At 38.0% G+C, this 24,248-nt stretch overlaps 1 protein-coding gene across 2 annotated transcripts in view; it reads left to right on the forward strand.

Moving 5' to 3' along the window:
* The window catches only part of GRID1 (glutamate ionotropic receptor delta type subunit 1), a 602,942-nt gene that overhangs the window by 485,894 nt on the left and 92,800 nt on the right, over nucleotides 1-24,248 (forward strand). The window contains exons 14-16 of one of the 2 annotated variants that reach the window (XM_048944232.1): nucleotides 5,818-5,984; nucleotides 7,290-7,530; nucleotides 7,791-7,877. In XM_048944232.1, the coding sequence (XP_048800189.1) occupies nucleotides 5,818-5,984; nucleotides 7,290-7,530; nucleotides 7,791-7,877 (495 nt within the window). The remainder of the gene's footprint in view (nucleotides 1-5,817; nucleotides 5,985-7,289; nucleotides 7,531-7,790; nucleotides 7,878-24,248) is intronic. The other variant, XM_048944231.1, reaches the window with a different exon arrangement.

Below are 24,248 nucleotides of genomic sequence, written 5' to 3' on the forward strand. Positions count from 1 at the left end.
ATAATGGAAGAATGTCCTGAATGCCACAAAAGCTTTTGGTTGCCATGGAAGAGGTCACTTTCAGACATAGCACAGCCCTGTAGCCACAGTGACCATCTCCCATTGTCAAAGCACAGCTTTTGCAACACAAGTACGGCCACAGAGACAGCATTTGATGCACTGCGAAGTCACATAAGTGGCAGAAAAACGTTTCAGAGCTGTGGGGGCAAGTTGCTTTTGTTGTACTGCCATGGGCATTGAAAATAGTCATTGCAGATGTAAAATATCCACCTATTCATAAATGTCTCCGCATAGAGTAAGAGGAATTTCCAGACAAATCACAAGTCCATGCAGAGTGCTATTTTGCCATTTGAGTTTTCTGGTACTACGGAAGAGGACTGACTAATTCTGTTGTATGGAAAGTTTCCTTTTGGGTCAAGCTGCAGCCAGAATGTCCCAGAAGTGAGCTGTGCATAGCTCTTGCCATGTCATCTCAGATTGACATTGATAGGGGAATTGCATATATCCCTAACGTTTCTGCAAATATGAATGAGGTGTTCACATAATACCCCATGGCAATAATTTCTTGAGGGCAATTATTAGTTATCATAACTTACCTAGTAACTTGCAGCATTTCTCATTGTGAGCAGCCATTCTTGCTTTGGAAGAACAAAGTGATATGTGCCGTGTATACTCTCATGAATCTCACTATATATTTATATACACGCACACACATATATATGTACATATATACAAAGATACACATGAGAGAATGAAATTGCTTTTGTGGCTTTTTAACAGTCTTCCTTTAATGGAGACAGTTTGTTCTTCTGTGTGGTCAATTTGGTGCAATAGTTCTGAATTGGTTCTATTGGTTCTTTTCTTCCTGTATATTGCTTTTGATGCAATGATCAAAAGAAAGTATAGTACAAAATATGAATGTATCATTGATTAATGCAGTAGCACAGTACAAGTGCATTCCTATCTTTTTTACTTCCTTCCAAATGTTTCTCTCCTTTAACAAACAATAAACATCAAATGAGATCTTTTGTTGTTGAACAGACACTTCTCTTCATTTTTATTTTGAGATTGCAAGTAATTTAATAGTTCCATAAAGAGGATTTTTTTGAAATATTTTTTCCTGTGACTTACTGTCCACACTAGATTTTGCATTGTGAATTATTATGGCTCATCCATATATTTTCATGGATCGTCATAAATTTCTTCATTTTTTGACCATGATCAGCCTCTGGAGTAGAAGCAAATGCTTCCTTAAAGCCCAAATATATTGCATCCTGTAGTAGCTTCTAATGATATTAATTTTAAGTAATTTCAACAGGATTAAGTGGCAAGTTTTTTCTTTATTAGAACTGTGCAGCTTCTTCTAAGGCGCTTTTGAAATAGAAAATAAATATTATCCAAGCATGTTTTTGAACTATTCTTCTAATAGCAATGTGAAGGCCACTCTTTGATATTTCTGTGTTACCAGCTATATAATGGGATCATCTACAGTGACACTCCATTTTGGCAGTAGATTAATGACGAATGTAGCATTATTGTACCTTTTTTTTCCAGTGCGGGAGCTTCTTCATAAGTTGCAGATGAATCACAGGCCTATCAGTGATAAAGCTGAAGTTCATTTTTTTTTTAAGTATTGTTAGTTCTTACCACATATTCTTTGAAAATACATAACTTTACCAACAGTAAGACAGGACCCTTTGAAATATATTCTTCCATCTCCCTCTATGTTGAAGAGTAACATAATGAAATTGGTTACTGCTTTTCAGAAGTATTACTGTTATCTTTATGGTCCCTCTTATTATACCAGGGAAACAATCTTCCTTGGTCTTTTCATTTTTGATGATTGCAAAGAAGGCATTTTTAATGCAAGTTTCTTTTTTCTTCTGAAATTTGTTTTCCTCAATCTCTTCAACTGAAGATAAATCTGCTATCTTTGGTGTTAACCGCTACAGAAGTTCAACCTGGGTGGAATATATGACCACTTTGGCTGAATCTCTGTGAAAGAGGTTTTTGAAACTTTTAACTGAGTTATTTCTGTTTTGTGCTGCAGTGTGCCTGCGTGCTGAAAGTCACAAAAAGGCCATAGCAAAGGAGCAAAATATGAAAGCCAATTAAAAGCCTAAACTGTAGCTTGCTATTCTGTGTTTCATTTCAATCATTCTTTCTTTCTCTATCTTACCTATTCTCAGCTGGTATTTACCACATTCCTTTTTACTGTCTTTTTTATCTATATTTTCTTTGCAGTGGTGTCTGATCCTAGAAAATTTGGGACCCAAAAACAAATAGTTCAAGCTTGAAATGGCTAGGCTGTGAATGCAAAAAGCACGAGGATATGGAGCTTTAATGTACTGCAGTCATGATGCAGTTGCATGGATAGATACATCTGCGTAAGGTGTCATTAAAAAAGCCTATGTTTCCTGCTTATACATCCCATGGGCCAGTGCACAATGTCACTCATAGTTTAGCTTGTCTGCCTTCACCTAACAGCCACAACAGCCATTACAGGGATATGAAGCATGCCGAATTTAGATAGGAACTTACTGTTTAGTCATAAGGAAAATTTCTGTGCAACGAACATGCTAATAGTATGAGATTGCTACCCTTAAGAAAAGAAAGATCTGCAAGAGGAAGAGATTTTGGAAGAGAAGAATCTTCCCTGAGGAAAAAGGAATCTTTGGGAAGTTGGTTTTTGACAATTAGAGAGGGGAAGCAGTTCCACGTTCAGTATTTCTGGAAGTTAAGAATACACATAATTAAGAGTTCAAAATTCAGATTCCTGTTTATGTTGAAATGTACAGTCTATCAGAAAAATACTGCTCAATAGATGCCACTGGGTAGAATTGTTTGTCATAAAAATACTAAATTGATACAGAGAGACTCAGTAAACTTTTCATTGACCACTTGTATTCATAGGATGTAACTTAGGACAGCAATGTTGCAAATGCTAGAGAAGTAGACCTTGTCAAAAGATCTGCTGTCTAACCTTGAAAGTCAGCCTACAGAGCTCTTCTACATAAAATGAAGTGCAGAAAACTGAGGTTTGAATGGTAGAATCAATAATGTGATTTTCTCTAGACATTGCCTTATAATTGAAATCGAATATTTGAGGAAGGCTGTGTTCCTCAAGTATTACTAAGAAAAAGATGAGGAATGTAGGATGTGTTGTCGTTCTTCTTTTGTAAACTGTTAATTTGAAAAGATGATTTATTGGAACAATTCTGAAACAACTAAAAGATCCAGCTATTAAAAAAAGAAAGAAGAAAAAAAAAAAACAACCCAGAAACCAACAAGAAATCAAAGACATTTTATTACTGTGATACAGGTGAAATCTTCTCTGGGTCTTCTTTCTGTGTGTACACCAGGCAAGCTTTTGTTCTCTAGTAATAACAGATTTTGAACAAATTCTGTATAGGGGAAAAAAAAAAAAAAAAAAAGCTGTTGTCTTTGGTCCTGTAACTGTGGCTTTTAACACAGAAACACTTGCACACAGTCTTGTATCGTAGATAGCAAGAGCCTGTGTACTGTTTACCGCAGGGTAAAACCTGAGATGTGCAGCCAGGAGCACTAGTGGGAAGAATGCCCATTGCTCCCGAGCAGGTAGGAGGCCTCACAGGTGTGGAAACATAAGATGAGAATTGTTAAAGTCCATCAGAGGAAGAGCAGAGGGCAAGATGCAGAGGCTTGCTGCTAACACCATGGTTATTTCCAGGTACATGCCCATTCAGAAAGTTCCTTTGAGAAACACATTTTAGGCTTCCAAGAGTGCAGTTTACCATCTGAATATAAGCTAAATACCCTGAGGAATCTCCTTCCTTTCCTTTTTTTTTTTTTTTAAATGCATCTTTGTGTTGATAGATTTGAAGCCTTTTCTGACTGTCACATACAGTAAGCAGTGATTTATTTCTTGATTCCTCCTTTCCAACACCAGTCCTAGTCAGGTGGATGGCCAGGGGAACTGGAATACAGATGTGGAAGTCATGCAGTACCATTTGAGAGAGATTTTTTTGTGACTAAGCTTGTATAATTGGTCATATTAGTTAAACCAATATATAGTTTAACAGTAGGATCTTGTGGCTCCTACTTGTATCCTGCAGTCCCTATGCTGAGTTTTAGCTTTAAATGATTGTTTTGATCTAGCAATAGCTGTCTGAAGCAACATACGTTAATTACTGTTACCCTGAACTGACCGAGAAATTGCAGGAGAGAAAGAGGAGCTTGACTGGCCAAACCTACAGTGCTGGTATACATGTAAAAAATCTGTTTTCAAAGTGGTCAGTACAGGATCATTTGAATCTTGCCAGAAACAAAGGCTATAATGTATTGCTACTCTGGTGTAGTTCAGAAGAAAAAGAATTTGAGGGTCTTTGATTGCATCGATGCAGACAGAATGTAAAAGAGAAAAGGAGGTGAATTGTGGCAAGTAATTTACAGAAAATCCAAAAGCATACTTTTCAGTTTTATTTCCCTCGATTCTATCCGTTACAAGATAATTCACCCATCTGATTTATTATCATGTTTAAGCAACTGTCAAGGACTTCAGAAAGCTATGATTTATACTAAAGCATGCTGAAATTAACTTAGTTGCTCAACTGAGGAAATTAATTTAGTGAGCCTTATAGGCTTACAGGTCAATTCTTTAACTGAGATTACACAAAATGGAAAATATATGGAATAACGTCAGCACTGCAGCCATTGGCAAAGAAAGTTTAATGATTCAGTTTCCAGACTTCAGCTTCCTATCTTGCTTTGTTCTGACCTAAAGAAATCAGCCAAAGGTGGGCCTTTGTCATTTATTTTGTTTTTTGTTTCTTAAAAAGAAAAAAAAAAAAAAGTCTTGGAAACCTGCAGTCATGATTATTCATTTATTTGCATTAGCTGTTCCCATCCATCTGTTCTTCTTTTGTGCTCTGTATATTCACTTGAGACTAAAAATCTTAAATACTTAAATTTATTGGGAAACCGATGATTACTTTAAACAAACAAAATGATCACTTTTTTCCTTACTGAATTTCTATCCAGACATTTTTCTTACATCTTATGTTAAGTAAGGTGATTTACATTCATCATATTCACTGCATGCAGACATTGGCTAGAATGCCAATTAAGGCTGACATTTAAGGACATCTGCACGAACGTGTGCTAAAATAGAACAATATTTGTCCCAAAACTGAGCTGACAAGAGATGCTGGTGATTATTCTTCTCTGTGGGGGGGAAAAAAAAAAAAAAAAAAAAGAAGAATAAAAAAAAAGGAATTCTTTTTAAGCTTTGTGTGATTTTTTTGTTACAGGACTAACACAGCTCTTGGAGGGCACTTCTTTCACTTACACATTTACTTGAGGGAATCTGTAAAGTTTCCATTTTGGTGACTGCAATGATTAGGGAACACCACTAAGTGCTCATCCTGTACCTGTCTAGTTACATAAACGTATGGAGCTCCTGCTAATCCATGTCTCCTACAAAACATACATCAAATTTCATCAGTTAAGGCAAAGGCTTTGATTTATAATTAATTACCTGTTATGTAAGCCTTGCCTAAACTTACAGAAGGCTATGTCATCCTATGCTCTCTCTCTCTATTAAAAATGGAAGACGTTTTAGAGAGGTTTGAAGTAGATGATGTACTGCTGGGAAAAGCATAGATGAGGTAATGTTGTGGGGGAAGACTTAAAAATGTATTAAGATGCTGGAGGTCTATAGATGTGACCTGGTGAAGTACCAGCATCGGGCTTTTTATTTTTGCTTGTTGTTGTTTTTTTTTCTCCTATCTAAAAATGTGGTTTAGTTTAGATTTTGTTGTGTTTGTGTTGTATTTACAGGCAAAGAAAGGAAATTATGCATTCCTGTGGGATGTGACAGTGGTGGAATATGCTGCGCTGACGGATGATGAATGCTCTGTGACAGTCATTGGTAATAGCATCAGCAGCAAAGGATATGGAATTGCACTCCAGCACGGAAGCCCCTACAGAGATCTTTTCTCCCAGAGGTAAACCAAAACAAAGTTCATTTCATAGGATTCTTCTCTGCAACCAGCACGGCATCCCATTGATGGTTCACTTCAATTTTGACAGTGACAATTTGCTGAATAAATTTAATTCTCTTCCTACAGTGACAGCAGAAAGGTTATAAGTTCAGTCTTCAACAAAGCTGCTACTTCTGCTCTGTGTACTTCTGTTTAGGGAGGAGGGAGTGGAGATGGTGTGTGGCTTCATATCTCTGAGTAGCACCGGCTCTGTCAGAAAAGGGACCAGAGTTCCCAGAGCTCTGTATGAGCTAGGGGAGAGATCAAAGAGAGATTCCTGATTTATATGTTTTTCAGGCTATGAAACGATGTTCTTCCATACAGTAAGCAAGTAATAATGTCTCAGTTTATCCTTTAGGGTGGAGAGACATGCTGAATGTCACAATAGTACAGGAAAACAAGAATTGTTGATTATTGCATGGCATTACTACAGTATCTGTGGCCATTTGGTGGTCTATGAGCTATGAGCATCTTTTTCATGTCAGCGTGTACACTGAATGGAAGACATGCAGGTGGGCAGGCATGCGTGGCCCTAGCAGAAGGTGAGTGGGTGCACTGCTCCAGACAGGAAGCTGGAGCAGGATTTCCCCATCTCACTTGTTCTTTATAAGAGGGAGTAAAGCTCCAGTTGTATAACCAGAGAGAAAGGGTTGTTAGTAAACAGCAAAAATAGTTATCAAACCAAATCCAAAATGAATCATTCTTGGAGAGAAAGGACACTTCACAAGAGGCAAAACAATGATTAATTAGCAACTGTTAACAAAGTAATTCAAGCATGAAGTAACAGCACTGAAGTAAAATCCTTTTGAATAAACTGCATTTGCTGAACTAAATAAGTCGGTCGCTGCTTAAGCACATTTGTATGAAGTGGTGCACAAATAGTAGCATGTTTAGTCTCCCATGATTTTAAAATTACTGTGGGAGAGCAGCAGTGAAATGGGCTGCGTATTTCACTAGTGGAACCAGCTGCTGCAGCTGAATGTAGCCAGACCAGCCATGACAAACTATGGAATATGGTGATTTCCCTTGGGAATGCTTCTTCCCTTGCAATGAAATTTCTGACAGTCATCCTTCCTCTAAAGTTACTCACTGAAGTTTGCCTGCTGTTGTGAGCAGAATGAGTTTCAGATTAATACTGCATGGGGATGGGGGCTCGCAAGACAGAGTTTTGAATTGTAAGGCAGTTCATGTAACAGGAAAAGAGTGCAAAAAATGTGGAAAAAGATGTAATTGAATGTAATACTTGTGTATGTTTTTAAATTTCTGCAGGATCTTAGAGTTGCAAGAAAGTGGAGATTTGGATGTTCTTAAACAAAAATGGTGGCCACGGATGGGACGTTGTGACCTGAATAGCCACACAAATGCACAGACAGATGGGAAGGCTCTCAAGCTGCACAGTTTTGCAGGTGTTTTCTGCATTTTAGCAATAGGCCTTCTTCTTGCCTGCTTGGTGGCAGCATTGGAGTTGTGGTGGAACAGCAACCGTTGTCATCAAGAAACACCGAAAGAGGTCCATAACTTTTATTCTTATCACAATTAGAAAACAAGTAGAAAACACGAAAAAGAGAGCAAATGGAAGGTGGGATTTTAGGTGCTCTCATACAATAAATTTGATTTATCTTGATTCGCCATACTAAGCTTTGCATATAACTTTCTGGGTGGTTGTTTCTAAACAAACAAACAAAAAACCACAATATGTCATTTGTGCACATGAAAGGTGCCAAACTGACAGTCCTGGAGACTAAAGTCCTCTATTTATTTATAGAGCAGGTACAGCATGGGCAGCAGCAGTGCAAACTTCCCCACATTGCCCCACCAATGTGCCTCAACCCTGACCTGGAGAGACCACCTTTAGGGGTAAGAGTAGTTCAGAAACATGCCCTCGGCCTCTCTGCTGTGACAGGGAGGCCAGCCATGGGCACCTGGTTGTGCCAACTGTGGTGACGGTTTCTCTGATCTAAGACCCCATCTGCTGGCTGTGAGAACCATGTCCATCTTGCACAGGCTAGGCAGCTGCCAGCAGCTAGTGGTTGTTTTCCTTCATGGCTGACTTAGGCTGAGTTTGATGAAGTACATGAGCAATTAAAAAGAAACCATCTACTTATTACTGAATAAGCCATAACTGCCATGACACTGTTTAAATGCTTCTTTTCTTTTGAAATCAGTTTTATTTCTAAACCTAGGGGCTTCTGACTGAACTGAATTTCATGTGACATTTTACTTAGGAGCATACATCTGAGAATGTCTTGTTTTTGAAATGTTTTGCCACAGTAGGAATAGTTAGCAATGCTATGATAGAATAATCAGTCCATAGTCAAATCTGTCTTGCATGAAACCTGTATTTGTTTACATAGCTTAAATGTTTAACAAACTAACCTCTTGTAATTTTTGAAGCAGAGGCACTTGTAGGTGCTTTCATCTTGGAACAGGTGTTTGTAACAAGAAAATAATAGCAGTGAGCTGCACTACAGCTGGAAAATAGTACATAGCCCATCAATTACAATCTGTGTTTCTCAGATTGCCAGGAGTATTACAATAATTGACACACGCATCACCTGTAAGCAATTCTGCCAAATGGGATCTGATGATATATGTTGCAGTATGCAATGCTGTGAAATATTTATCAGTAAGATTCCATTTCTCTGAGTCCCTGCTTCTCCCATTTGAACTCATCCATCAAGTGTCAGTGATAAACATCTGTATCGTGTTTGAGGGACAAAGCTGCAAAGTCACTTGCCTGTGGCTCTGCAGTGTATAATAGCAAAAGAGAGATTTTGGTTAAAAGGAGGCATGTCTCCACTTTGTACAATGCAGCACTCCAAAAGCAGCCAGAGAGAGCACAAGTACAGTCTTGCATGGAAACCAGCTTTTGTATGAATGTAAACAAGTATTTAATTGTTCTTTGGTTAAATAATTTGTTATTTTGCCCTTCTGCCTTGTAGAATTCAGCCCATGTTAGTGTAACTAAGGCCTAAATCATAGCAGTAGACAGTTCTGTTCCCACTGTGAAAGGCTGGCAAGGAAGGAGCAAGGAGACTGAAGGGTTCTAATATTACATATAGAGCATTTGTCTTGCCATACTCTGGAGCACCTTCCTCTCTCTGCACTCAGAGGCTCACCTTTGTGCATTTTTCTGGTGTGAGATGAGTATGAGCCCCAAAGATAGGGTGAAAGAATTGGTCACTTTTATTGCAAGGATTTGTAAATACTTAGTTTCCATTGCTGGGAAGGATCTGTCCTCCTGACTTTAAATATCTCCTTTATGCTTATCTCCTTCATTTCTCTTTTTTACCTGTTACAGAGATTACTACAGATCCCTGTCTTTACTGTCTTTTCTTCCCTTCCCATTCTCCTCCTTCTTCCCCTTCCCTCCAGTATGCTCTAGATTAAGGGTGCTCCTCACATCCTCTTTGACAGTTTTCATGATGAACAATAAAATACTTTCAAGATTCGATCTTTCAAAGTATACTGCAGTATTACTGTATTACTGCAGGTATGGCAAAGTTGCACTCAGGAATATTGCCTGTGTGTGGGAATGAGCATAGCAGATGTAGGTTAAGCAGTACAAACTAAAGTCAGGCATAACATGCATGAACAGGCTCAGAAAAGACTGGTCTTTGTGGGTGCTGCTGAGAGATGGAACAGCCAGTGGGATTCCTGGAACAAGTAGGTGTTAAAGCTGAAAGAGAAAGTGAGTGTTCCAAACAGAAGGGCACCAGGGATGAGGGCTCACAGATGTGAGAAGACAGAGGAGGAAAGCATAAGCATGCCATAAGGTTGTACAGCATGAGGGGTTCTGAAAGAGGGCAGCTGGGTGCAGTGAAGTGCAGGAGGCCAAAAGCATCTCTAGAAAAGGTCAGAGGAGCTAGAGAGAAGAGTGTGAGCATAAAATACGCTTGGGTAAAGTAGTGGAAGAATGTTGCAAGCACTTCTCAGTAGATTAGTTATAGAGACATTTATGTACTAGTGAGGAGGGACTAAAGGGAGGTTACTGATGACTACAGTAATCATGATAGGAACCATGGTTTAGAAGAGATGGTGGCATGCAAATTGCTTGAGGATTTTCAATGTATGTAAGGAAACCAAGTTTCAAAATTTTGGAAAGGATTGAATCCAAGGACCCCAGGGACCCTGTGTTTGAGCCACACAAGTGAGGAGCAATAACTGAGCTGTGGGGACTGAAAGCAAAACGAGGATTTGATTTCAAGGACTTTATTTAGGGATCTCTTTTCTGTAACTACATATTGTCTAGCATTTCTGCAGCAATGGCCATAATAACAGAGCTGCAACATGTATATCATATAAAAAACATTAAAGCTAGCATCTGATACTCCATCCAAGTCTTTAGTTCAGTAACAGCTGCCAACTTAAGCCATTCTGCTGATTTCATTTTTCTTCTGCTTTTTTCTTCTTCTTCTTCTTTTTTTTTTCTTTTTTTTTTTTATTTTTCAGTCAGGCTTTGGAGTACCAAACCTGAGTATTGTGATATCACCTACAAATTTTGGGAATTAGATTTTCTCCTGACCGTTTTTGTCTGTGCAAAGCCTGTGAGATGTCACTGAAGGGACTGATTCCCTTGCGGCCAAATATTACACTTAGGCTTTGGTAGTCACCTCATGCAGAAAAAGAACAGCATTCTCTGCAATCACCATTGAAAGTCAAAAGAGGCAGCCTGGCTACTGTGACCTTTAAACTGTTAGGAATCCTGTAAATCAATTGCAGAAAAGTGGCTTCAGGATTGAATGAGGAGCCGATATAACTTGCTGAGCCCTTTTAGAAGTTTCTCTCTTTGGCTTGACCCACTTGTTAGACTGTCATGCTAATCTGGTGTCAACTAGAAAAACAGAGAAGTATTGGGAAGGTAAATTTGTGACCACTCTGACAGGTTTATGATAGGGTTGGGCAACTGCAGCTTGACAAAGAAAAAGAGAGATTTTAGAGACTGTCATTTTTTTCCTTTGGGGGTTGGTGTGAAGTCTGTGGCCACAAAGACCTGAACAACATTCGTTAGCATTGGAGAAATATTTTCAGCTGGTATTAAGGTGTCCTTGTATTTTCCTCTTCCCTTTTCAATTCCTTTGGCTTTTGTAGAGATCGTTCGGAATCAATCCACTGAGGTATTCAAGGACTTGGAGCTCTGTGTGATATAAATCACAACTCTTAATTAAAATTAGTGTAAAAAATGTGATCTTAACTATATAACTATGGGCACTGTTTTTTGAACCCTGACACCATAACCTGGACTTTACAAATGTAGATGATATTTGTGTCAGAGACTTTATAGGAAGCACTATGTCAGACTACTTCTAATTGGAAATCCTTTGTTGCCTTTTTTTTTTTTTCCTTTTTTTTTTCACTTAAAAAAAAAGCCATCTCCCAAAATTAAGCAAATTATATATTTTCTACCCATAAAGTCAGTTCATTAGGATGAACTTCCAGGAAAGAAGGACTTCTTTATTTTCCCAGAACAATCAATTGCCCTTAGTTCCCAATTCTGTCATGCAAGCAGTAGTGAAATTTCTTTAAGAGTAACACAGAATCACAGAATTTCAGGATTTGGAAGGAATCCCTAGAGATCATTAAGTCCAACTCCCCGGATAGAGCAGGTTCCCCACAATAGGTCACACAGGTTGGCTTCCAAATGGATCTTTAAGTTTCCAAAGAGGTGCCTGGGTCCTTTTCTAAAGATTTATTCTCTAAAAATCTTAATGTGGTCATAATGCTTCCTTATCAATTCAGATTAACAAAAGAAAGATTAATTTCAACATCAGGAAAATTGTACAGCTGCAAGACCATCTCAGGTTCCATCTACTTGGGCTCAAGTCTGTGGTGCATTAAAATTGAAAACGTATCTGGTAATGTTTAAACATTCTTATTATTTCTGCTTATGGGAAATTTACTTTTGGCCATCTTTTTCAAATTGGATTTTCTAGAGCTTATAATCAGCTTCTCCTAATTGCTACTAATGCCCAGACATTCTACACTCACTGTGAAATTTAGTCAGCTCCTACATTTATCTCTACATTTTAAAATCTTGAATTGACAAAACGGCTACTCAGGCTGCAGTACTGATACCCAGTCTTTCAACTATGATCAGCTTCAGAGATTTGGGGAATTGCAAAAGGAAAAGTGAAAATTAATATTAATTTTGGAATCTTTGCCCTTTTTGAATAGCTGAGCAATCCCATGAAATTACTGAAACCCAGTGGCATGAAATGTCAAACTTTCAATATTTATCTCTGTATTTCTATATCCTTTGGTCCCGTGCTTTTATTTCATGGTCTTTGTTAACTCTGATGTAATCTGGATCATTTAACTACCAAGGGCTTCATCACATCATCAGATTCTTCCTACCTTTTATTCCATGAAAATATTACTTTTGTGACTGAAAGACAGTTTGCAAATGTTCCTTGTTGTTAGGATCTGGTACAGCTACTTCCTGCAATGAACTCAGCAGCATCCTTTGTGTTCCTTTGTACTTTATATGCTATGTCTCACTGAAATCTACTCTTCCCCTTCAGAGATCTCTTCAGAACTATTAAGATATCACTTCTTATTCATCCACATAACATACTCCATATCAACAAAAATATGAAAGCAAAAGTTATATTATCATACTATTCATGGAAAGAAAAGTTGACTTTTTCACTTTTCGCAAGGTATATTCACTAAAAAAACAAATTAATAGATCACCTTTTGTCAAGTAAACTCACTTAGAGATGTTATATGAGGTAATTGCTGGAAATTGATACTTGTTGCATCTTCTATGAAGGACAAGCTTGATTCACTTACTGTTATTACAGGTCTTGACAGATGATTCTCAAGAAATTCTTGCTTTGATTCTTTCTTTATTTCTGATTAATGTATGTTGTAAATCAGAAGTGTGTTGTCTCCAGACTGCTGCTCCTAGCAATGTGTTTCAGCAACCATACCCAACATGTTCTTGATTTTGTAGTGCATGCAGATTATTTTTTCAACTGCATAAGGGGATTTAGCATTGTTTTCCAGATGCTGAGCTGTTACTAGCCATTTCCCTATAACCTGTGTCTAGTTTATAATTCATTAACAATCACATCCTTTGCTTAGTTTGTGATTTCTTAACCTTCTGTTGCTTCTGTTACTTCTGTCTATACTCTGCAATGTTTCCTAGCATTATATTATAGCAAGAGGTAGCAAAAATTACCCTGAAAATTACAACAAATACCAGCATTCAGGATGAAAGAAAGCAAGCCTGTATCTTTTGCCAAGGATGCCTTACATGATCTGCCTTAAGTTCCCCTTTTCCCATGTTTGATGCTACACAAATTCCAGCCTACCTCAAAAATCCCTACTTCCAGCTTTAGCACTCTTAAGAGTTACCCACTAGGACTCTTCTCTGGCACTGGAAGAATATGAAACCCAGAGTACCTCAGAAATGGAAATATGAGTAAACAGATATGAGTCCAATGGATCAAAATTTGTCACTGCTAAGAACTGAGATCTGCACCATATTCACTTACCATTATTCCACAGCAACTAGGGCTTCTATACCTTCAGCGTGGTGTCAGCGATGTTGGTTTGGATTATTAAAGTCTTATGCTTTCACTGTTATTTTCACTATCCTTGTCTTGTCTGTCACTTCATTTACATCGTCTCTTTTGTGTTGTTATCTTTTTACCTGACAATTTGATTTCCACTGGGATGGTTCCTTTTGAGAGTGAAAGGAAACATGCGGCCATCAAACTGATGTTTTATTTTCTTCACTGCATGTCCTCTAAATTTTATCTCTTTTTTAAATTATTTTTTTTCTGTATTTTTATGGCATGTCTGAAATCTTTGTACATTTTCTGCTCAATTGCATATAAATGATCATTTGTTTGTACCGCTGTATTGTATTCTACTTTTCTAAGAATAAATAAAGTTTTTTGGGGAAAATAAATAATGCAAATGCTGGCAAAATAATGCATTTCAATGCCATCTAGAAGTTCAGTTTCTAAGTAACTTCAAATATAAAAGGTTGAAAATTTTCACTTACCTGGCATTTTCAATTCAGCAAAGTAGTGTTAGGAATCGGTCATTACAGAATGCAAAAGTTTAACGTTATTTTATGACAAAGTACAAGCTAGAATATCAGAGAAAAAAAAAAAAAAAACAAAAGGAGGGTAAATAAATGGCCATGTACAGAATTGATAATAGTTGAAAGAGCTTTTTCACTAACCCAGTGTTATCTTTTTACGTGAGTGAAGAAACAAGATTTTCTCCTTAGAGGCCTCTAATGGTGAAGTAGATATTCTGTAATATCTGGTTGCAGGCAGTGTGCTCATGTGGAATCCAGTGCAATCAGTAATGTCCTGCTATCGATCACATAGATCTAGGTCAAGGTTGCAGGGAATTAGAATTGATATGTCACCCCCATGATTAAGGACGTTGGATCCAGGCTCCTGATACTTAAAGCAGTATTCATGCATTCACTTGGTTCTAGTATATTTCCATAAGTGCAAGAAAGGGATTTTTGTGTTTGCTCTAATTTTTCTTTCAGTGGTATTAGAAAGCCCAAAAAGATTCTTAGGGATATGATCTGGATTTTCTCAGTATAAACCTTAGGGGGGAAGGAAAAAAAGAAGGAAAAAACTGAAAAATGAAGAGAAATAAATTTTAAAAATGAACGTTGCCATGCAGAAAACTCAGAAAGAAACAACCTGTTTAAAGTTCCAGTTTGGTAATGAACTTAGGTATTTGCTTATGTTGCATTACGTGACCTGTCCTAGAGAACTTCAGGGGTTACTCATGTGCTTGGCATGAGCTTATGTATTTTACTGAATTGGAACCATAATGCATCAGATTCTTTTTAGATTCTTTGCACAATGTTTACAGAGCTAATGTTTGTATATTTTATCTCAGCCTATGGTGGTATTTGAAAGTTGGCTTCTTGAGGGGATGTTGAATGTTCATTAATAACGAGTCAGTAAAAGTTTAAAATAAAAAACAAAAAACTACAACATAAAATGTGATTTTATTTTATTTTTTAATTTATGAGTTTGTTCCATTATTGCTTTTTTTTTTTTTTTTAAAGTAGTTTTCAAAGGGACCTGGGCCTTGATCCAGCTAGGGATTTTAAGTATATACATAAAATTAAGTGAGAGTTTGATCCTAACCACACTGAGCACACACTTCCATTCACCTTCAGTGTAGGATTAAATTCAGTTGCTTTGAAACCTACGTACATCTGAAATTGGACATTGTTTGCAATGAGATGACTTGCTGAAGAAGTCTTTATTTTTTGTGTCACAAAAGTTGCTTGAACAGTTAGGTAGTGTCTTATAAACCTGAACAGCCTCTTTTAAAGGGTATTGGCTTCTTGCTGAAGAAGAAAAATGCTATAGTAACAGGCAACTTATAAATCTATTTGTCTATTGAAATTAAATTTCAGTTTGAGCTATCTAACGATTTGTTCCTTTCTTTTCTCATGCTGAAATAGGATCTTGTGCAGTTTCCAAAATATTGCCCTGAATGTGGACGCAGAAATCTCTAAAGAGTTAAATTTTAAATAAAATACTTATAGGTAAATATCAGGAATAACAGTTTTCTAAGGCTTTCTCAAAGCTGAAGTGGAGAGGAGAGTCTTTGCAAGGCAATTATTGCTGGGGATCAAATGGGTTGGATGAGCAACTCCTTATGTCTCCTCTGCCAGCTCTCTTGTGTACCTTTGACACAAAGTGTGGAAATTTCTGAGTTTAGGCTGTAAGGTGAAGAAGGATGGTGATAGAGCAATCTGTTATGCTGATGGTCCAGTAGAGTAAATCACTCTGGTAAAGGGTAGTAATAGGGCGAAAAATTATGTCATTTATTAGCTCTATAATAATGTAGGATTTAAAAGCTATGTAAAATAATGTAAAGAATGACATTAATTTTAGTGAGTTTTGGAACAAAACTTCGGTGAATTTAACATTTAGCTTGTAAAAAAAATTATCTGTCATCTCATAGAGTTATCTTAGATGTCATAGTTGAGTTCTGAAACCAGCACCATTTTGAAGGATCATCCTATTTGGTTACAGTGGCTAGAAGTTGCTATTTCAAACCAGAAGTGTAATTAGTATATGTTTGCTAAAGAGTGAAATACTAAATATACTGTTAGCCTCACTGTTTTGATCCTTTTTTGTCTCCCCACATCTTCTTTTCCCTTTCTGTCTGGAGATGGCCAATGATGTGAGGCTGGGCCTCAGAAGCATGGTGAGAATTTATAATATACAGATAATTGGTTTGTTGTTGAAAATGCCTGCACAGATGAATCCTTGCTAGTTTTCTCCCCACCTCAACCTCTCGCTGAAAAGTCCCCTTTGACCTAATCTTTGTGTTGCTGTAAATGCCTGTGACTATAGTATAGGCAGTGTGTACACAGTAAAGGTTTCCTTTTGTGCAAGTTCTCCTTTCTCCTAAAAATATTCCTTTTGAGAGACTTTGGCATGCTTCTCCAACAGCATTCATTCAGTACTGCATTTTGCTGCTTGTTTTGAACAATGTTTCTATGCACTCTTACTATCCATGCATTTTTAACTTCATGAAAACTGTGGAAACATCTGTTTAATGTGAACTAGTCATTCACTTTCTTTGTAGTTGAATCTACTGCTTGTGAACTGAGGTTGGTAAGGATTTTAAAGCTTGAATACTTCAGCATGATGTTGAATGTCTCCTTCTGTACTAAGAAATGAAGATGCTACCATAGCCTCTTAACTTCTAGGTTTGAGTATGCTGTTGGTTGTGAGGACTACCCAGTATTTCTTTGTGATTGCACTTAGTTCACGGGTTACAATGAATGCGGGAATAGGTCACTGCAAGAGACTGTGGGTCTGCCTGTCATCACCTAATTTGCAGTAGATGTCCCATCAGTACTGTTGCCTGCATATTTGTTCACAGTGATGTATCATGAAGTTGCAGTTGAAGAGAAAAAAAAAAAAAAAAAAGAAAAAAAAAACGATAGATGTTTAGTTAATTTGAATTGGTGTGCATCATCTGTTTCAATGGCCCGGTGGGGAACTAACTCTCCTCCTGGCACAGACTATGGGACAGTCATGGCCATCATCAGAATTAGAACCCTGGCTAGACGTGACTTCAGGTTAAATAGAGCCACCCTAATCAAGGGGAAAAAGGTGAGTGTGAGAAGATGTGGACTACTTGTTGAAATGCCTTGATGCTGCAACAGTTCTGTAGCAAATCTCTGCCACTTCATTGGTCTTTCATGTTTTGGTAATAGTTTCTTTTACCAGTTATAGGTATTTTCTGAATAGGGGAAGGTGAGAATGGAATTTGGCAATGTATCTAAAATATATTCCTATCACAGTGATATAAACTTTTCAGTATTCCTTTATTTCTTACTTTTTTTTCAGATTTACTTTCCCTTAGAAAGGGAAAAAATACTGCTTTCTCTTCATAACAAAATTTCTGCTCTCTGGTGAAAACACACCTCCTAGTGAATTAGGTGGCCTCTTCTATATAGATTTTAACAATGTTTTATTTCTTCAAAGGTGATTACACATCAATTTAAATTAATATATTGCAAAGCTCTCTTATTTCTTTTATCCTTTCACTTGGATAATGGTTTACCGGACCTCAACCAATGTCAGTCTCAATGCATTCTTCTGACAGCTGTTTCATGGATAATGGCTTACTTAATTGCTAATTTAAAATACATGGTATTGTTTGTACTTATAAGAGCAGAAGTTTGATTGCAGAATTGGGCCTATTTATAAAAGTAGGTTTTCAAATAGACTCTGGAGATGCATCTCTATTTATTTCCAGAAAGATAATGTTATGGTCAAACCAGCATCTCGTAGAGTACACTCAGAAACCACTCAGCAAATTTTATGTAACATTAAGTGCTGTTTGACTAGGTCAGTTGCCTGTGTTGAATAAATGACAGCAAGCATACATCATCGCTACATCTGTTTACACATCTGTCTGTATTTCACTGCGTTGTCGACTGTGGAATCTCTAAAAATAATGAGTGTGGCAAACAGATTTGTATTTAAAAGGAGCTATTTGTATTAATATAATACCATACTGTGTTGTCATTGTTTTGCAGCACACCTATTACTTATATGTTCACTGCTTTTCTTGAACAAGCCAATTTTGTCTCTTTTGCCACTCTGCCAGAGCCTCCTGGAATAAATTAAAACTATATTTCTACATATGTGATAGCTGCAGCTGAAAGCAACGATAATGACCCAGTGTGAATGCAGCATTTCAAAAGAAGTATTTTCTTAAACAAATGCAGAGCTGCTGTTTCTTCATTTCTCCCTAACAAGCTAAATGTGTGAATGAGTGATGTCTGAACCTTCCCAGACAAAGCTGGGAGCTGGGCAGAGCTGCTGGTTTTGCTGCTAAGCTAAGAAGCCTGTGGGTGACTGAATGGGGAAACCTGCCTGTTTGGGGTTTATTTCTCTGCTTTCTTTTTCAGTTATGCAGTTTGCCTGTTTGCTCATGGAAGTGTCCAAGAGACTTCCTTCCTGAGTTGCTTGGTACATGCGTGCCTTCTGTCTCTCATGACATATCTTCATCGCATGCATATGTGTTAATAGATGTTACATGGATGGGAGAGGGACTGGCCTGTGACCTCGCCAAGGTCAGAAGAGGGAATGTGTGTTTGAGGCTGGGGCTTGACTCAACTCTTGAACCCCAGTCCTACTCACAAAATTACCTTACTTTCTTAAATAGTTGTTCCACAGAATGAAAGTTCAGTATTAATGTTTATCTCTTGTTTGGCTTTCATTCTCTCACTGAAAAATTATCCTTCATATTTCTATTTCCAAGTTTTTTGTGTCTGATATTTAGAGTCAGGACCATCAGACTTTTATTCCTGCTGTAGTCTAGTTTCATTTACAGGTGTGAGTGCAAATGCTGTTTTGTCATAGTTTTGGCATAGTTCTAACATCAAATTTCTCCAGATAGCCAACTCTCCTTTCTGAGCATTTGACCTTACTGAAGCTGCGTCATCAACTTGTAACTTTTATCCGGTCTTCTGTTGAACTTTATGATAAGATGGTAGAAATTAGAAGTAAGAACGAAAGTCTTTCCTCTGGAAAATCCCAGCTATTGCAAGCCAGGCAGCTGAACAGAACACCTTTGAATTAATAGTGTTGGGAGTGACATAGGCAATTTCTTGAGAACAGCGTCCAGTGGCTCCTCCCCAACACTGAGGCATCTCTTAAGTCTGACAACATTAACTGACTCCAAACCTCCCAAGTAGTTTCATGTTCTTTCATTTTGATTGCCCACACACTTTCCTTAGAGCCCACTGTAAAAAGTGGCAGAAAATAAGCTAGAAAAAATATTATGTTTAGAGTTGTTCTATCATAATTTATATATTGCTGTAATTTCTCTCTGCATGATAAAACCAAGCTTAGTTCTGCCAGCGAGCTGTAGCTCCTTGCAGTCACAGCTGTGCAGAGCAAGTTGTTTTTAGGTAATTCAGGTAAGCGTCCTTCAAATCCATGCAGATGCTTGCCATGGTGTGCTTTGCTCTCAGTCATAGACCACTGAGCCTGTCACTCAGAATCAAGTCCTTAAGATGTACCTGAAACACACCCTTCATTTGCCCTTAGAGAAGTCAAACTCATTGAAAAAGAATGACATTTCAATTGGTATTTATGAATGAGATAATTTCCTGACTAGAAGCGTTGTTTGGTTAGCTGTTTTCCTTAATGTGGAGGAGGATAAGCTTGTGTTTATCATTCATTTACTTTACATGAGGTATTTTTTTCCCCTTCACTGATTAACTTCTTTAACTTATCTACTTGGAGCATAACATTAATACTGCAAATAGAATTATGAAGACAGCAGAGGAAAAATATTTGATCTCCTTTTGGCAGCAGAACCATAAGCATTTGTCCAATGTAGCTGTACGTGAAAAATGAAGTTGAATTGACGTGAAACATTGTAGAGGTTACATTTATAACATTAACTAAGTTTTGCATATTAAGTACAAGAAAAGAAAGAGAAGTAACCTTCAGTAATGTGTCTGCCTCAGACACTGAAGCATTAAGTTTGGAGCTCCTTCATTCATCTCTGAAAGAGAACAAGCTGAAGCCAGAAGCATTTGTGATGAGAAACAGCAAGGGGCTGCCTTTGGGCCAGAGAAGGCTCTGTGCTGGAAAATGGGCACACATACCCCCCTGTGGCTCTGGTTCTTCCCATCCAGCTGCCAGAGCCAGCTCTTCTGCTGTTCCCCAGCTCCAAGCCTCAATTTGCTAATTTATATTAATTTAGCAATTTTAATTCATTAATTTTGCCATGGAGAAATACAAAAATAGAGATCAGTTACAGCATTGGAAAGTTTGGAAGTCTTTTGGAGTGTTATATTACCATTTCAGAATTAAGATCACAAGGTTTCAGGAAATGAGGAAAAAATGCCAGCAAAGGGCTTTAAATGATATCAAATGCCTCATACTTAATTGAGAGTTACAGAGCTGAAAAAAGAGAAGAACACTGATTTGACAAAGGAGAAGAATGTCATAACTTTTAAGATTTGTTTGTTTGGCTTTATTACCTCTTAACCCTTTCCATTTATCTTGTTACTTTTCCGCAGCATATGTTTTTGTTATTGAATTTTCTAGGAGATCAATAAAGGAAAAAGAAAGATGAGCTTTACAGAATTTACAAATTCTGCGAGCTTCACTTGTCAAATAAAACACTCAGAACACTTCTGTTCTGGAAATCCCAGGATTCAAAGCGGTCTTCTAGTATGTAAGGACAAACTAATCTTTTCACGGAGTTCTAATCTTTATCTTGGATTGTTGTTTTTTTTTTTTAAAGCATTTGAAAAATCATTCATTCAACATTAGGATAGTTTCATACAAAGCTTGACATTTGGTTATTTAGCTGCTCTTCATCTGATAAGGCAAAGAAAAACGAAGAACCTTTACAGTGTATTTTTATTAATCCTAAGAGAGAGAGTTGTTTTCCTTAACCTTTACGAACATCCTATTTTAGGAACAGAAAGAGGGAATAATGTGAACTTCTGGGCTCTTTCAGGCTTTTATTTATTTTTTTCTCTTATCTTAGTAAGGCCAGAGAGTTGTCCTCGTTAAATAAAGAGTTAGAAACAGGCAAATGAAATCCCACCCCCTTACAACCTCCTAGTAAAATCCTAAGCATTTACTTCTCTACTTAAAGTGTTTTGTAGTAGATTAAAAGTTATATTTGTGTGCAGGAATTAGGTTCTCTTTTTCTTTACAGCAAAATGTTGTGCATGGTTAAGCACGTGTTTGTACTGTGAAACATAAACAGCTGCAATTGCACCATTTATGAACAGTGCTGTTCCAGGGCTGCACTGTGCATAGGGAGGAAGGGACGGCAGTCCTCTTAGACCAGTAGAGTGGCACCTCCCCAACAGGATGGTCATTAATATCCCCTCTCATCTGAATTAGATGTCTAGTAGGGTCATCCCATCTTTATTTTTACATCTTCAAAGAGCTAAATGTTATAACAAGGAGGAATTATTTGGATTTTATGATCTGTTGTGCACAGATGCTCCAAATTAGGAGCGTGCTTCCTTCACCAATGTGTTTTTCCTCAGCAAACAGTTAATAGCTACGTGTTACAAATATCAGTACTATACTGTTCTCTCTGGCTTGGCTAGTTATCCCTGTTGCATTATTTTTGTTCCCATAGCAAAACAGGATGGAATGCACTGGAGATGTGCATGCAGTCAAAAAATACAAGTATAAGATGTTGATGTATATTTTCACTTGAAATGATCTGAAGAAAGCATTAGATAAAAGCTCATAAAAATGCAAAGGAGTCATGAATATTTCTCCAAAGCTTTATTTAGGAAATATTTTTTCTCTTGTATTTGCTCAGCTTCTGTCTGAGTACTCTACATTTGCTTTTCTCGTAGTAGAGTATTGGCAAGAATGTGGGTCCCAGATAACTAAAGTGCTAACCTAGGAGTCTAAATACAAGCATGCAGGGTTTTTGGGAAAAGGACGTGTAGTACAGGGTACCTAAAGAAGCACCGTTTAATGGGCTTTGGGGAGTTAGCTTCCTTAGGCACAGATGGCATCAGACAGTACAGTAGCTGAACTTTGCAGATAAGCAGAACTTCGCTGCAATCTTTCATTGGCAGACAGATGAAAAAAATACAGAAGTGCATGGCCAGACACTGTACAAAATGAAGCTGCTCAGAGAGGTTGAGCCCTTACTCCCAGCTGAGGATAATGCTAAGAACACCTCCAGCACTTGCCCCCAGTACACAGTTTTATTTCAAGAAACAGAGTATTGTCCAGTTCCTTTCTGCCATAAACTATTTTTTTATTTATTTTCCATTGATTTTATCTAACTCAAACTTATTTGATTAGAGAATCTATCTGAAAAAACAGTGTTAAGGAAAAAAAAAAAGTTTCTACCTATTTCTCTGGTGAGGAAGATAATATCCCCCGAGTCCCAGAGAGCAGCACTGGGGGCTTGGTCGGCTTTTTATGTAAATGAAATAGGAATCATTTTTCCACTGATTAAGAAGGGAGGTGCAAACTGCTGCTCGGCTGTGTAATTGTTGAACAATTGTACTCCAGCTGAACTCACTGGAGACCTAGCATAAGCTCAGAGGTTTGGGTTCATGTTACACTAATTCATTTTCAAATCCATACAGAGATCACCAAATCCAATGGCTCTTGAAAAATATAGAAGTGGTTTAAAGTCATTTTAAATCATACAAACAAATCTATATTTGACACTGGCTGGAATCTAGGGCTTTGAAGTTGACTTCATTGTCAATTTAAGGCTGAAGGTAAAGTTGCATAGCAGTGTATGACATGGAATAATATAATTCACTGTGCCCCACCTGAAACGTAATGGTAAAAGATTATGTGGGGTAGTTGGCAGCAACCCTTCATTCTTATCTACTCCCAAAGCCTAGCTTTTGGCATGAACAAGAGTTTCTTTAAGGCTACTGGTTTTGTGTTTAACCAGTTAGGAACATGTTGAGCTATGGGCAGTCAGGGATAGTGATAGGAAAGGGGAAATGGTTTTAAACTGATCCAGGGGAGGTTTAGGTTAGATATTAGGAGGAAGTTTTTCACACAGAGGGTGGTGAGGCACTGGAACAGGGTGCCCAAGGAGGTTGTGGATGCCCCATTCTTGCAGGCATTCAAGGCCAGGCTGGATGTGGCTCTGGGCAGCCTGGGCTGCTGGTTGGCGACCTGCACACAGCAGGGGGATTGAAAACCAGATGATGATTGTGGTCCTTTTCAACCCAGGCCATTCTGTGATTCTATGATGATTCTGTGATTACTGGGACCCATCAGGTAGTCCCATTTCCTAGCCTCGGCTTTCTCTGAGAACACTGTGTAGTTTGTCAGACTAGAGGCTACCTTTAGTTCCAGGACTGTTGGGCTCTTACAGATACTTTGCTGCTAGTCTGCAGTATGTTACACTTGCATCAAAGAGCTGTAACTGCACAGCTGTGCTTTCTGAAATATAGAGAAATGATATAATACCTTTTTATTTTATAGACTGCTAGCTATTAAAATTTAGTCATATAACATCCCAGGTGGTTGGCTTTATTCTGCCAGTTTGGTTGTTCTCCATTTTGGACATCCTGCATGCCGCACTGAGGTCATAAAAGCCCATTGTAGGTCTTTGCTACTTCAAATTTTAAAGGCAACTTTTTTGGCCTTGGGAAGCTAAAATGGTGGCAGTTGGTGCCAAAAGTCTCTTGACAAGACCACTCTGGGAGCCTTAGATGACTCATTCTCAAGGACAGTGATGCATTTCCTAAAGATTGGGGCTGCTTTCCCAAACACTGAAAACAGATGTAAACTTTTACCAGATGAGATGCCAAAGTGATAGGCAGCTTGTAGTTGATCCCACAACTGTTCAGTTCACAAACGCATGCTCCCCTGCCAGGGCTCCAAGAGCGGGTCTCCATCTTAATGCCATTCTGGAAGCTCCATGGATCTTGCCAGGTAGGTGACACAGTGCTCCCTGCTGGTTAAGGAAAGTTTCTTCACCACCATAACTCCTGGCCGGTAGATTTTGGTGTGTGAAGCAAATGTTCTGGAGCCAGCTAGGCTGTGCACAGTATTACACTGCTGTAATCTTCAGAAAGTGTGCTTCAGATATGTGAGAGTGCTAAGCTCTACTGATGCCAAGATGTGTTGGCTGAGACATCGTTTTATGTTCAGGGAGTTTCATACTGAGAGCATCAGTGGGCTTTGCAGGCTGAAACGGAGATGGCACTTTCTTCAGTACGTGTTC

Source organism: Lagopus muta, chromosome 5 (genome assembly GCF_023343835.1).
Source record: "Lagopus muta isolate bLagMut1 chromosome 5, bLagMut1 primary, whole genome shotgun sequence".
Classification (NCBI taxonomy): Eukaryota; Metazoa; Chordata; class Aves; order Galliformes; family Phasianidae; genus Lagopus; species Lagopus muta.